Source organism: Sus scrofa, chromosome 15, assembly GCF_054392235.1.
Source record: "Sus scrofa isolate SSC_HxYL_T2T_F1_AM1 chromosome 15, Sscrofa_HxYL_maternal_Yorkshire_Landrace_v2.0, whole genome shotgun sequence".
NCBI lineage: Eukaryota > Metazoa > Chordata > Mammalia > Artiodactyla > Suidae > Sus > Sus scrofa.
This window is the reverse complement of record NC_139397.1, coordinates 144,751,112-144,765,665: the sequence shown is the minus strand read 5'-3', so window position 1 is coordinate 144,765,665 and position 14,554 is coordinate 144,751,112. Positions and strand designations below refer to the sequence as shown.

The 14,554-nt window shown below is 42.8% G+C and overlaps 1 protein-coding gene across 2 annotated transcripts in view; it reads left to right on the top strand.

Moving 5' to 3' along the window:
* The window catches only part of DNER (delta/notch like EGF repeat containing), a 337,447-nt gene extending 324,226 nt beyond the window's left edge, over window positions 1-13,221 (top strand). For both annotated transcript variants that reach the window (XM_021076495.2, XM_085000656.1), the window contains exons 12-13: window positions 6,175-6,421; window positions 12,211-13,221. In XM_021076495.2, coding sequence (XP_020932154.2) covers window positions 6,175-6,421; window positions 12,211-12,322 — 359 coding nt within the window. In that variant the 3' untranslated portion in view covers window positions 12,323-13,221. The remainder of the gene's footprint in view (window positions 1-6,174; window positions 6,422-12,210) is intronic.
* The last annotated feature ends 1,333 nt before the right edge of the window (window positions 13,222-14,554 follow it).

The window sequence follows — 14,554 nt, the reverse complement described above, 5'->3', positions numbered from 1 at the left end:
AGATAACCCATTTTCAGATTTCTGGTATTAAAAACAGAAGAGTGAATATTCTTCTATATGCATATACTTGTGTGAGAATATTAGTAGGAAAAATTCTTTTTTTTAAATTGATGTATAGTTGTTTAGCAATATTCTGTTTCAGTTATACAGCAAAGTGATTCAGTTATTATATATACATATTTTTTTTCAGATTCTTTTCCCTTATAGGTTATTGCAAAAAATTGAGTATAGTTCCCAGTGCTATAAGTAGAACCTTATTGGTTGAGTAGGATAAAGTCTTGAAAATGGAATGGCCAAATTAAGCGGTCCTTGAATCTTTCATGAGCATTTATTTACATATTGGCTTTTTGCCGATAAAACTTATCCTCTCAGAAGCAATGGTTTGGGGCCCGAGGTTGACTCACAGATCTTACTTAATCCATAATGACATTATTAAATACTTTGAGCAGCAACGTGCATTCCCCACTGACCATGAATGTCTGGGGCATCTTTTCAATGTTGAACACTCAGGCCCTCCCGCCTACCGCTGCTCCTATCCCTGCCCAAGCCAAGCTGCTATTAAAATACATCAATGACTAAAGAAAGTCCAGAGGCCACACTACTGCCATTGGGACCTGGAGGGTGGCCCCTACACTATGCAGAGGCGCCCTTCTCCTCAATCAGCCTCTCTCTGCCTCACTCCCTCCAGCAGCCAACGTGTCTTCCTTCCAGTCGCTCCCGCTGCTCTCCACCTCCTCCTGGGTCTTTGCCTGGGGCAGCCTTCCCTTGGCTCTTCTCCATCCCTGGTTAGTGCCACTCACCATAGAGCCCCACTTTCTGTGGAGCCCATCACGAAAGCCTTCCTGATTCCCCATTTGGACAGAGCGTCTCTTGTCCTCTTCCGTGGCACTGCCGAGCTGGTCCCTGCCGGCTTAGCCCACTTAGACTAGGGGATCCACTTCTCTCTCAGTTTTCCTTTGCTCCTTATCCCAAGCACCCAACACAATGTCTGACAGTGTGCTTATTGACACTTGTTCAATGTTAACTGTGAAAGCACTTTAGAAAATATAAAACCTGAAGTTTGCCTTGTAGCTTGGTGCTTTAAGGATTGGGTGTTGCCGTGGCTGTGGCACTGGCTCCGGCTGTGGCTCCAGTTCAGCCCCTGGCTGGGGAACTTCCATATGCCATGCATGAAGCTGTTAAATAAAAAAAGAGAAGAAAATACAAAACCTCAAACAAACTATGTGCTTAAATCAAGATGCAAAAATGCAAAAACTAAAAATAGATCTACCATGTGATCCAGCAATCCCACTCCTGGGTGTATATCCAGAGAAAACCATAATTTGAAATCTGTGTTCATATATTTACAATAACCAAGACCAGGTAAACAACCCCTATTTGCAATAACCAAGACAAGGTAAACAACCCAAGTACCCATCGACAGAGGAATGGATAAAGATGATGTAGTACATATATACAATGGAATACTACTCAGCCATAAAAAAGAATGAAACAATACCTTTTGCAGTAACATGGACCTAGATATTACCATACTTAGTGAAGTAAGTCAGGCAAACATCATAGATATCCTTTATTTGTGGAATCTAAAAAAATGATATAAACGGATTTATTTACAAAACAGAAATAGATTCACAGGCATAGAAAACAAATTTGTGGTTGCCAAACAGGAAGGGAGAAGGATAAATTAGGAGTTTAGGATTAAAATATACACACTACTATATGTAAGATAGGTAAACAACAAGGATATACTCTACAGCACGGGGAACTATACTCAGTATCTTGTAATAACTCATAATGAAAGAGAATGTAAAAAAAGGCTATCTATATATTTATATATAGAGATATAAAATTGAATCACTTTCCTGTATGCCTGAAACTAACACAAACTGTACTTCAATTGAAAAGTGATTTTATAATGCTCCCTTGGACCCAGAAGTGCAACATTTTCTCTGAACAGTTTGTGTGTGTGTCTTCCTGGTCATGCACCTGCCGAGACCGATGAAGTCATCACATCCAGTGTGTTCTGGTGCTTGATTCTTCCCCAAGCTGTGCTGCAGCCAGCATAGTAAATGATTCACGCCCTGGGGCTCCCAGGATGTGGCAGAGCAATAACTTCCGGATGAGAGGGCACCTGCATCCATCCCGTGCAGATACCTTTGCAGCTTTGCGGACCCAGTGTTGAATTTATTCAGATCCAGCCTGGCCACTAACCCCATTAGCATGTAAAGCAGCCACGTTCACTTATCAGACACATTTTAGATGACAGTAAGGTAGAAAAAGCAAAGGGCAGGGGCCAGGAGGGAGAGGAGAAACTGAAGTTTTAGGAGACATTTGGAGAAAGTTTCCCCCCAAATCCAAACAGCTCAGAATTCAGAGTTTGGGGAAATAGAGCAGATGGTCAGAAATGCAAGCAGTTCAGGCAGCTCAGCAGGCTGGGACGGGGTGCCAAGCACGTAAACCAGAGCGGTCGTTTTTCCACTGTAGCAGCCATGTGGTTGTGCACTGGCTGTGGATACACAACCGTGCAATGCGTAGGCTATTTACACAAGGATGTGCCTCCCTAGGAACTCATCAAGAACTTCCCTGCCACAGCAATCAGATCCGAGCCCTCTACCATGCTGGCGTCAAAGCAGCACTGGCTGCCCTTGCGTTGTTTCTCAGTGGGTGTTACAGCAAACTCTGTGAGCGTTGGCCTCCAGCCTACAACTGAATTTTTCAGAGAATGTCAAAATACTTGGAAATCGAGTGAGTCATGCTTCTCTTCCAGCCAGAAAAATGAGTTGTCTCTCTCTCAGTGTGCACCAGGTATTGCCAAGTGAAATGGCTGCCAACTTGGGGATGGAGCCTTGGTTTTCATTTCACACAGCGCCTTCTCTCTTCCATGGCAGCCATTTATTTGCCATGATTTATGGTCTTCCATCTGCTTGTGTATGACTTGGCTCACGCGGCACAGTGCACACACTGATGGTCAGTCTCACTGCTCCACCAGCTTTGGGGGCTCAGGCAGGAAAGCTTCAATGGCAAAACCAGACTCTGAAGGCCTTGGTGAAAAACTCAGGAGTCAGAAGGTCTAGACACAAACTCCGAAGTCACCTCATTTGTCCCGCCTGGTCTTCTGAAACTCTCAGGAACTGGCCAGGTTTGGGGCATGGGTCCGTTTTCCATCAAGCTTCTAAGAAAGTGTCTGTATACTTGGATCCTTGTTTGGGTGTTTAGTTGTGCTCTTCTGCAGCTGGTGATGTTTCGAAGGAAGGAAGAGCTTATTCTTAGTTTGCAGGGCCTTTGAAAATGTCACTGAGATGAGAGTATGAGGACCCAGAGGTCTCAAATACTCTCACCTAACATGGAACAGGGTAAAGAGCCCCGAGGATTTCATTGGAATTCAGGACCATTTTCCCACTCACTCCTGAATCCCATTTCCAGGCAGCTGGAGTCCTGAAGTAGAAATGCTGGCCTGGGGGTGGGGGAGGAGGTGAGGGTGTTAGTAGAGAAGGCATCCTCTATTCCACATGAGTTTAGCTTTGCTTTGGTCTTACCTCACTTATTATTATTATTATTATTATTATTATTATTATTGGTAATGGCTGCACCTGTGGCGTGTGGAAGTTCCTGGGTCAAGGATGGAACTTATACCTCAGCAATGACCCAAGCTGCTACAAAGACAACTTCGGATCCTTAACCCACTGCACCACAGCAGGAACTCCTACCTAGCCTAGCCTTTTTAATTTTCACAGCTTCCTTTCAAATCCTGGTCATGTTTTCTGGACCATTGCATTTATATGCAGGTCTGTAAACGGGACATAATTTAACACTCTTGACCTGTGCCAGACACAGGGATTATGTACCATCCTTTCATTTTTTTCCTGTCTCTGCAGGCTGGTGTTTTTTGAACAAGGACAGGGCAGTGCTGGATAATCTTCAGCTCAGAGTGTATACCTTGGAGACAACATCCTCCTCCTCTGTATCTCCCTCTCCCACCATCACAGCTGACCCTCCTTAGGGTCCACTCACCATGTGCCCAGCAGTGGACTTGCTTACTTTTCTTTGTGTGTGTGTGTGTATGTGTATATATATATATATATATATATATATATATATATATATATAATATTATTATTATTATTTTGTCTTTTTGCCATTTCTTGGGCAGCTCCCGCGGCATATGGAGGTTCCCAGGCTAGGGGTCGAATCGGAGCTGTAGACGCCAGCTTATGCCAGAGCCACAGCAATGCAGGATCTAAGCCGCGTCTGCAACCTACACCATAGTTCACGGCAATGGCAGATCCCTAACCCACTGAGCAAGGCCAGGGATCGAATCCACAACCCTATGGTTCCTAGTCAGATTCATTAACCACTGAGCCATGGCGGGAACTCCTCTTTGTATATTTTTAAACTTACGCTCACAACAAGCCCATAGGGTATATGTTTCAATTTTCACCTTATAATGAGGAAATGGAGGCTCAGGGAGGTCAAGGAAATGAGATGTTGCAGCTGGGAAAGCAAGGTTGGTGTGATCCCAAGGCTCGTACTCCTTCTACTAGTTATGCTGGAAGATAATCCCATGGGTGTTTTCAGATGACTTACTGCTTGTTTTTTATTATTATAAAGAGACTATTTTTTTTTAAGTTGGAAAAGGCTGAGAAGTATACAGAAAGAAATAAAAATCACTTGTAATTCTGCCTTTCAGAGATCCCTGTTGCTAGCATACTGCTCTGTGAGGCAGAAACAGAGAACTTGGACCTAGATTTGCAGTCAACATACTCACCCAGGAAGGGACATCAATTTCTTAGGCTTCATCTATTAAGTGGGGAGAAAGAATAATAGCTCTTCTGGTGGTTATGGCGACTAAATGAGATGTTTTCAAAAAGCTTAGGGTAGTAAGAAAACGACAAGTGTGTAGATAGACATTTTAAGCTCACATGTGATTGTACTATACAGCTGGGTGCTAGTAACGTTGTTTTATTCTTTTTGATGAATAGCTGTCCATCTCTCAAAGAGTTGAATATTTAGATTGTTTCCCATTTTTCTATTTTTATGCATTGTGTGGATAGAGAATATGAGGTTGAAGGACTCTAGCTATATCTGTATCATTTTATTTCTTTTCAAAAAACCTTTAGAAAGCAAAGAAAGTCAAATGTAAACATTTATTAACTTTTGAGGGGTATTTGTGTGTCCGTGCCTATTTTCTGAATTTTTTAAATAAATGCCTAATAGCTGATGATCTAACATTTAAAACTTGTGCTGCTAGGATGAACATCCTTGTACACAGGGCTTTATGCATTTCAAGGACCAGTTCCCCAAGCATAAATTCTGAAAATTGGAATTTGGGGGTCAAGGGATACTCCAGTTTAATTCACACAGGGGTTATATATCAATTCACACAATCCCTATTTCTGTACCCTTGTCAGCTGTGGTTATAAAAATCTAGAAATAATATTTTGGAATTGATACAGAAGCATTTAAAATATAATTATGAAGCTAAACAATTTTCTGCTTATATTTCCTTGGCTGATTCCTTTTTTTTTTTTTGTCATTTTGCCATTTCTTGAGCCACTCCCACAGCATATGGAGGTTCTCAGGCTAGGGGTCTAATTGGAGCTGCAGCTGCTGGCGTACACCACAGCCACAGCAACGTAGGATCCGAGCTGCGTCTGTGACCTACACCACAGCTCACAGCAATGCCGAATCCTTAACCCACTGAGCAAGGCCAGGGATCGAACCTGCAACCTTATGGTTCCTAGTCGGATTCATTAACCACTGAGCCACGACGGGAACTCCCCAATTCCTTTTTACAGTCTTTGTCAATTTTTCTATGGTATGTTCCTGATTTTTCCTAGTGATTTATAAAAGTCCTTATAGATTAAGAATATTAGCCCTCCACAGTTCCCACTCTGGCCCAGTTGGTTAAGGATCTGGCATTGCCTTAGCTGTGGCATAGGTTGAAGCTGAGGCCTGGTTTTGATCCACAGCCCTAGAACTTCCATATGCCACGGGTATGGCTGAAAAAGAAGAAAAAAAGATTATTAGCCCTTGGTCTGCATTTATCCATGGAAAGTCATTCTTCCCACTTTGAATGGCCCTCATATTTTAAGTTCCCAGTGGAAGATCAGGAGAGTCCTCCCCGTTCAAAAGGCCACAACTCACCCCCAGCCATTGGCTTATTTCCGCCTTCAGACCTCCAGTGGAAGTCCGGGCACATGGCGGAGAGTCTCACCAACATGCCTCGGCACTCGCTCTACATCATCATCGGCGCCCTCTGTGTCGCCTTCATCCTGATGCTGATCATCCTGATCGTGGGGATTTGCCGCATCAGCCGCATCGAGTACCAGGGCTCTTCCCGGCCGGCCTACGAGGAGTTCTACAACTGCCGCAGCATCGACAGCGAGTTCAGCAATGCCATCGCCTCCATCAGGCATGCCAGGTGGGTGGGCCGAGTCGGGAGGGAGGGAGATGCTGCTTTCAAATGCGCATCGTCGGTACCAGGGTTGCGGCATAAGCAGGAATTGACATCTGCATGGAGGATTTCAAATCATTAAACGTAGGCTCTGGGTAGTGTCGGGGGATGGATCTTGACATAAGGACACCTCTTTAATTTGCTGCTAGTTTTCTGCTTTTCACTGAATACATTCATTCATGTAATCTGTGTTTATCTGACTCATTCACTGGGTAAAATATTTTTTGATTATTCCCTTTTGGAATGTCTTCAGCTATGTTCTTCAAACAGTGTGGCTATAAATTATACCATTTCATTTAAGGGATTACTTAAAGAGAGTCAAATGACTATAATTTTGCTGTTAGAGTTCTTCAGTGTATGAAATAGTGTCCTCTCTTGGAGAAAAGACTCCTGGGCAGACAGCGGTTAGTGTGATAGGGAAAGAGCATGAGTTCAGATGTCTGAGGTACCTCGTTAAGCCCTCTGCTCCATGACCTGACTGTGTCTTAGGCAGATGATTTAACCTTCTACAAATACAGTTCCCTCAACTGCAGGAAGGGTTACCAACCTCCTTAAAGAGTTATGATGATCAAATTAAATTACAGATATTAAAGGTCTGTATAAACAGATAACAGCATATTTACTTCTCCAAATCTATTACAACACGGAAAAAATCAGCTAATCTAAGTTCGTTTTTTTTTTTGTGATGAATATTCCCTATAAAAACAATAGTTGTATTGTGTGTTAACCCATCTTTAGTAGATAGAACCACCTAAAGCACACAATTCAGAAAGTGTGATGCAGCAAAAAGTGAGCTGAGCTTGGTATCAGGATTGGGTTTATTAGCTGTATAATCTTTATTGGGACATCCTGATTGACACTGATCAAGACACAAGCAAATCCAAATTCTGGCTGAAGGGCAGAGAAGCTCAGAGGCTCAGAAAGTTGGCTTTTTTCAAAAGGAAACTGCCAAACCCAAGACTCAGATCTTAGGGTGAGTCCCATGGAAGCAAAAACCAGAATATGGCTTCCAGGGAGAGGAGCCAGTGGAAGAGAGAAGTTGGAGAACAAAGAGCATCTGCCCCAAAGCCAAGGGCAACCTCTTTGTGAAGCTGCACTAGCCTCACTTCTACAACTTTGAGGGAGAAGAGAGAGTTCAACCCCCTTCCAGATCAAGCCCTGCAGATCAGCCGTGTCATGGGTACCTTCTTTTAAGAGTCAACTCAGCAGCACAGCTCCCAAGAAGCCCTGCACCAATCCCTGCAAATCTCATCTGAATTGTTCATTTGACTCTTTCCTCTTAAAAGGCAGAGGGTTTTACCGCTGTATCTTCAGTGGGTCCTGGCTCTTGGTAGACCTCCCTAAAATACGAGGTCTGACGTGAGTGGACAATCTCAGTTAGGGGTTGGCATAGAATGTCCTGACCAGCCTGAGAAGTAGACTCATCCCAGGGCACCCGCTTAGTAAGTGGTACCAGCCTGTAGGAGTATTTGGAATATCCTGAAGTCATTGGATGAGACATAGAGAAGATAAAATGAGGAGGAAAATAGACAAGTTCCTTTGTTGCTCAAAAGTTTTCCCAGAGGGGCTTCGTTCACCGGAGAAGAGCAGAATCTATGACTCTATACAGGGACGTATTGGGAGACCCAGTGAATCAGATTTCCTTCCTCCTCCCCTACCCCAAGGGATCTCTGGCTAAGGTCTTTTTGCACTGAAGAGAAAGAGTATTTTATCTCAGCCCTGGATTAGGTTAAGATAGATTCTTCTGGGCTTCCTGCTTATGTAGCCTACTGAGAAGGTATTTAACTGAATACTCTTGGAAGGAAAGATAAACTTGAAAGCATTTACAAACCTGGTTCTTATTTGGCACTGATTTTTATCAAAAATATTTACTGCAGAATTCCTAGCCAGCAAACTCCTGCATGCACCAGTGACTGCAGATAAAATTGACGTTAATGCAATATCTTCCCAAATATCTTGGAACATTCCTGTTTAAAAATTTATTCACCGATGACCTGTGATTTCTATGGCATGGCTCTCCAGAGGTCCTGGTTGGATCTCTGGCTGGTTGGTCCCTTTGTTCCCTTTTCCTGGAAACTCTGTAAAGGTATTGACAAGTGAGTCTTTTTGTCATTCCCCTCTTCCTAGTTTCCTGCAGCAGCCTAGGACTAACACCCATTTCATGGCCCATGGCCACTAGCTTGGAGGTGACATTAAATTAGCTCGGAGGTGCCATTAGATCTGAATGACTGCAGCTCAGAAGCTGTGTAGTGGGTCATCTGTGAAATTCACCAGTGACCCAGGAATTGTCTAGTGATTCTGATGTTGGTACTGATGCTGGATTGAGAAGGAGCCCCATCTCTCTCTTGTCCTAAGAGTCATCTGTTCTACAGCCTCTTAGTCTACACTCAGGCTGGAGAGACTTTGTCATTGACAGGAAGGAGTAAAACCATGACCTTCCAGGTTCTGCATCTGAGGTCACATCTTGTTGCTGATGGCTCACTGCTCTACTAGCTATAAGTGCCCAACCAGAGAAAACAAACAAAAAGAGCCGTGAAAGGGCAAAGTCACTTTTTCTCAAAAAGCATCTCCCAGTGTGAGCCTTTTTAAAGGTCACGTCCACCTGATCTCCTCCATCGTAGTGTTTAGCTATGGACCTCCAGGGGGATGTGAAATAAAAGAATGTACACACTTTGACCTCCTTCACAACTGGTTTTGGTATCTTTTGCTTCTTTAGTAAAATGAAGTGCACAAGACTAGTCACCGAATATGATGTCTGAGCTATTAGTAACATTGATACCACAGCTTCCACAACTTCTACAAGTGCTTCTGTGATGGTTAATGCAGCCGGACGTGATGCTAAACCCTTTGGAGAGGGGAACTATGCGTGATTCTTTACAGTCTTCATCAATGCAAAATATTTTAGACTTTGTGGGCCATACAGTCTCTGGATTTCTGTGACCACTCAACTCTGCCTTTGCTGTGTGAAAGCACCAGAGACATTATGAATGAAGTGCAACTGTGTTCCAATAAAAGTCTGTTAAAAACATGGGAAACAGGCTGCCATTGGAATGTAGGCTGTAGTTTGCTAATCCCTGGTCTACATTATAATAAATTAATGCATATAATTATAATTTATAAAATTATAGACTTATCTAGCTTCCATTTTTAACTATTCAAATATCCCTTTATGATGAGGAAAAACACTGCATTATATTTAAAAAAGCACAGTTACATGAAGACTCTTGCCATAACATAGGCAAGCTCTTACATTGGTTTAGTACCTGAGAATAAATGGAATTCTATAGGTGTTAGCTTATTTCCTAACATCCACCCCATTCTGAGACACAAAGGAAATAGAAAAGGCTGTTAGCGCTGTAGATTTAGATGGGAATGCACATTCAATTTGCACTGAATGTGAGCACGCTGCTGTGGTTGGTGTGGGAGACTCAAGGAGAGTCTCATTTCATTTTATTGTGTTTTGAAAACCACCTTAGCTTCCCTGTGGTAGCTGTTGCAGTTTGGAGACCTCTGTATCTCACCTAAGGAATTTGGACAGGCTCCTTAGCATAAGAGAAGTCATATGGCTGTGCCATAGTGCAAGGAATCCTGCTCCATGATGGTGCTAGGGGCGTTAAGGGCGTTAAGCCTACCTTGGCCAGGTTCCCTTTGTAACCAGAATTATACTTTGTGACCCATACTGTTTGGCGTCCGTTAACACTGTGCACATGGCTGAATTTCCCATCTAGACATGAGGCAAGGCTTCAGTGGTCCTTGTCCTTCAGTTGACTTTGCCTGTGTACAGTGGACACGTGGCGGCTTTTGAGTGGTTTCAGCTCTCGTTGAATTGTTGAGGATCATAGGATCTGGGACACTCATCCTTAGACTTGCCTGATCAGTATTCAGCTCCATGACAACAATTTAAGATTACAGCTCTTTGAACTATAGCTTGTTGATGGATAGCTAACAGGGAGGCATTTAACTTTCTAGATTTGGAGGAAACAGATTCTTCTTCAAACTGGAGTCATAGAAAAAAATAAAATGGGTATTTTAAACATATGTGCAACCTATTAAATTGCTTGGATTATTCCTCTTGACCAACCAATAGATAATAGGTTACATTTGATTTGCTGACTCTCTCATCTGAGTTCCTGCAAGACATTGTCCCATGGCTACCATATTTGGATACAGAGAGCTTAATGCTGGGATTTCTGATTTTTAAAATTAATTAAAATAATATTATTAGTGGTATACTGTTACCAGCATATCTAGCTATGTTATGAGAAACAGATTGTCAAAATACTTGCTCCTTAAAGTAGCCTCTGAAATTTTCAGACTTGGGAGAAAGTGTTTTGATCCAGTTGGCTTTTGCATTGTTGTCCTTTTCCTCTTCTCAGATTAGGCAGACCTCAGTCAATTTAGATAAACAGACCGCAGGCTGGAGTCCAGCCCGCATTTGTGCCCACACACTCCAGACCTTCAGTGAGGCTACAGTTCGGGCATGATTTTATCGAAGACTTTTTAATATTGCCCCAAGAGCTGTGGTTTCTTGCACTCCCGAAGGCTGGTAAATTTTGAGTGAATTGGAATACAGGTCAATGAATGTTTAAAAATAAAAGATGATATGAAGAATGCAACTTTTCCTGACTTCCCACTCAATTTTTGCTTCTCATGTCTGTGTGCGAGAAGACAGACTTTCCAAGAACTCAAAGGCACGAGATCAGAAAGGTGGGGAGATGGGATTAAAGCCATGGGAAATAAGCCCCTCAAAAATCCTTGGGGGCCCTTCCTGGCAATCCTTTTAAAATACGTGGTGCTTTTAAAATTTCTTTTTTGCAAGGGCCCCGTTGGACTCGGAAACAGGTAAAACATAGTCTATAAAAGGGAGGCGGAGTGGGGGCCAGAGGGAAATATCGCTTCCATCATGTTGCGCTCAAGGGGGCCTTTGGAGGTGAGGCCTTGAATGGGAAGAGACCACCCAGGAGTTCATTTGGCTTTATTTTAATAACTGCCATTTTAACACCGGTTTGGCAGGAAGTCCTGAAATTGGATTTTGACGCTCCTGGCTTCTGTGCTTCAGTCCAGCTGTCAAGGGGCTTTTGATATATACACGTCCATTGGGACAATGGCTTTGTGCTCAGAGAAGAAACAAGGGCCTGTGTGCAGATGGGGGTTGGGGAGTGATTGGGGTGGGATGGGATGAGGGTATAACCGTGCGTGTCGTGGACTAGCAGCTCCTTATTGGAAGTCATTTCCTCCCTTGGCCCTTCTCCTTGTCTTGGGCCCTCAGGTGGCCTCTGAGCCCCCACAGCCCTCCTGCAAGTTTGCAGAGGACCCTGCACAGTCCAGAGGAACCCACCCCGCCATTGTGCATTTCAGGCACTAGACTGGATGTAAAATAAATTCGCCTTTCCAAATCGTTCAGGGTCTTTGGGATGAAAAAGACAAATCAATACACGTTTTCTTAAATCCTATTAGAGAGCTGTCACGCCTGACTGCTTTTCCAAGATTTAACCTGCAAGCTTCAATATTAATATTTGGACTGTCCATTTTGTGAAATCCATTTTTTTTTTGCCTCCCACACCAAAGACTAATATTTCTGCTCATTCAATGTTAATATCAGGAAGTCTTAAATTCTACTTGCTAGAGAGTTTATTTCAGAGTATTTTTATAGTTCCATTAGATTCTTAAAGATAAGTTATTCTCTCCACTCAACTTTAATGGGACCCGAGAGCCGATTTTTCTCTAACCAGAGTCCTCCCTCCCTGTGATTTCAGGTTTGGAAAGAAATCCCGACCTGCCATGTATGATGTGACCCCCATCGCCTACGAGGATTACAGCCCCGACGACAAGCCCTTGGTCACCCTGATTAAAACAAAAGATTTGTAATCTTTTTTGGGGATTATTTTTCAAAAAGATGGGCTACTACATTCATTTAAATATTTTTAAGAAATTAAAAAGCTTAAGAAGTTTAAAATGTTAGCTGCTCAAGAGTTTTCGGTAGGATATTTAAGAACTAATTTTCTGCAGCTTTTAGTTTGGAAAAACTATTTTAAAAAGGGGATTTGTGAAATCCACCCATAGCCTATGTTTTAATGTACTTTCAGCTCTCTAAACTGTATGCTTTGACCAGTGGGTACGCTTTCCACAGTAGGTATTATCACAAAACCCAGATTGATTGTCTAATCAAGGTCCAGTTTGTATCTGACGTGTGAGTGCTGGCTTTCTGAGTAGAGTTAGGAAACACATGTAGAGTATGAACCATAATACAGTATACCCGTTACTTAAAAAGAAGTCTGAAATGTTTGTTCTGTGAAAAAAGAAACTAGTTAAATGTATTATTCCTAACCTGAATGAAATTAGCCTTTGCCTTATTCTGTGCATGAGTAAGTAACTTATTTCTTCACTGTTTTGTTGAACCTTGTGGAAACCAGAAACATTCTTTTGAGTTTGTTGTTTGTCATTTTCGTCAACGGTCATCAAGCTAGGCCTTGAAAACATACATGATGCCAGGGCCTAGTGAGGCAAATTAGGATTGACTTGAACCTGTGTTTTCTTTTACAAGTCAAGGTTTTTATATTGTGAGTAAATTAGATTTTACTTCGGGGTGGTTCGTTGCTAAGAGGTAGTAACTGTAAGAGGTACCAGTTCCTTCAGTAGTAAGTATTTCTCATAGTGCATCTTTATTTATATCCAGGACATTTTTGTGGCTGTGTTTGATTGATATGTGCTCTTTCTGATTCTTGCTAATTTCAAAGAATATTGAATAAATGTTACCAAGTCAAGGATATACTTGTCTCTCCGGTTTTTTGTTTTTAAGTATATAAAATGTTTGGATTTGATACAGATTGTCGAACAAACAATCCTGCTGGGTTTTTATATTTTAAATATTCCAAGGAGTACACTTTTGGGTGGCTGGAGCCATTCCCAGTGCCTTCTGGGAGCCCTCTTGGCCTCCTAATCATCACTGAACCGTCCTTCCCTTCTTGTAAAGATGAAAGGTGGAAAAAAGTAACAACAATTCTCATCTTAACTCTTGCATCAGAATTTGCCAGTGAAATGCAGCACATGGGACTATTGAGGTGCATTGAAATCAAGAAAGCTTCCGAGACTGGATGTGCAGGGGATCTAATGTATGCTGCTCTCCCGTGGGGGCCAAATGAAAATGCCTTAGCAGACAGAACCTGGGTCCTTAGAAGCTGGAAAGCAGCTTAGAGCCACCCTGTGTTAGATTCCATTTTGCACCCAAATGCTGCATGGAAGTCCCAGAGTATTTTTTTAAAAAGCCGACTTTATCTTCACATGGGAACATTTGATAAGACAAAGAGAAGCCCTGAAACCAGGTGCCAGGGAGGGTTTTAGGCAAAAAGAAGTATTTAAGATGTTTTCCTTCTTCCTCTTCCCTTAAAACAGCTGTCTCCAATCCTGCAAGCAACATAGCAATACACCCACACTCTGGTTATTAAATGATACAGTGCAGTAGATTAATACGTTTTAGTTTGTTTCAGCTCATAAGCATATGAACAGGGCTGGTTGAGCAGCCATGGGGACACATGCAGGCCTTTCTTACTTCCGTCTTCTGGGGGGGAAGGATTGTGTGGTTCACAGATACTTCCATCTGCAGGAGGCAGCCTGGAAACTGTGTCTTCTTGTTGACTCCCTGTTGTGGTCCGTGCACACAGGCTGGAAAGAGAATTTTCCAGCATAGCCAGGTGAAGAGAAAGAAGAGTTTATTGAGGTAAGAGATGCTGCTAACACAGTGGGACAGCTTCCTGATAATCAGGGAGAATGCCTGGTTGTGTCTGCTTTTATAGTCCAGGAGGAGGGCAGAGGTCTTAGGATACACCTGCTGGCCTGATGATTGGGTGGGGAAAGCGGGGTCTTAGGATACACTTACTGTTAAGTTAACCCTATAGGTGTGGGCTGAGGAGTGGGCCAAATACCTTCCCTAGAGGGGAAGAAGGAGTAGGCCAGGTTGCTCAAGGTGGAGGAGGGGGAATTACAATGAGACAGGTGAAATGATGAGAAGGATCAGGTAATTCTAGGCTGGCTTCTTTGAATTCTAGCTCCTTGAAGGGACCTTGAAGTCCCACATCCCCTGAACACCCAAGCCAGTGTCAG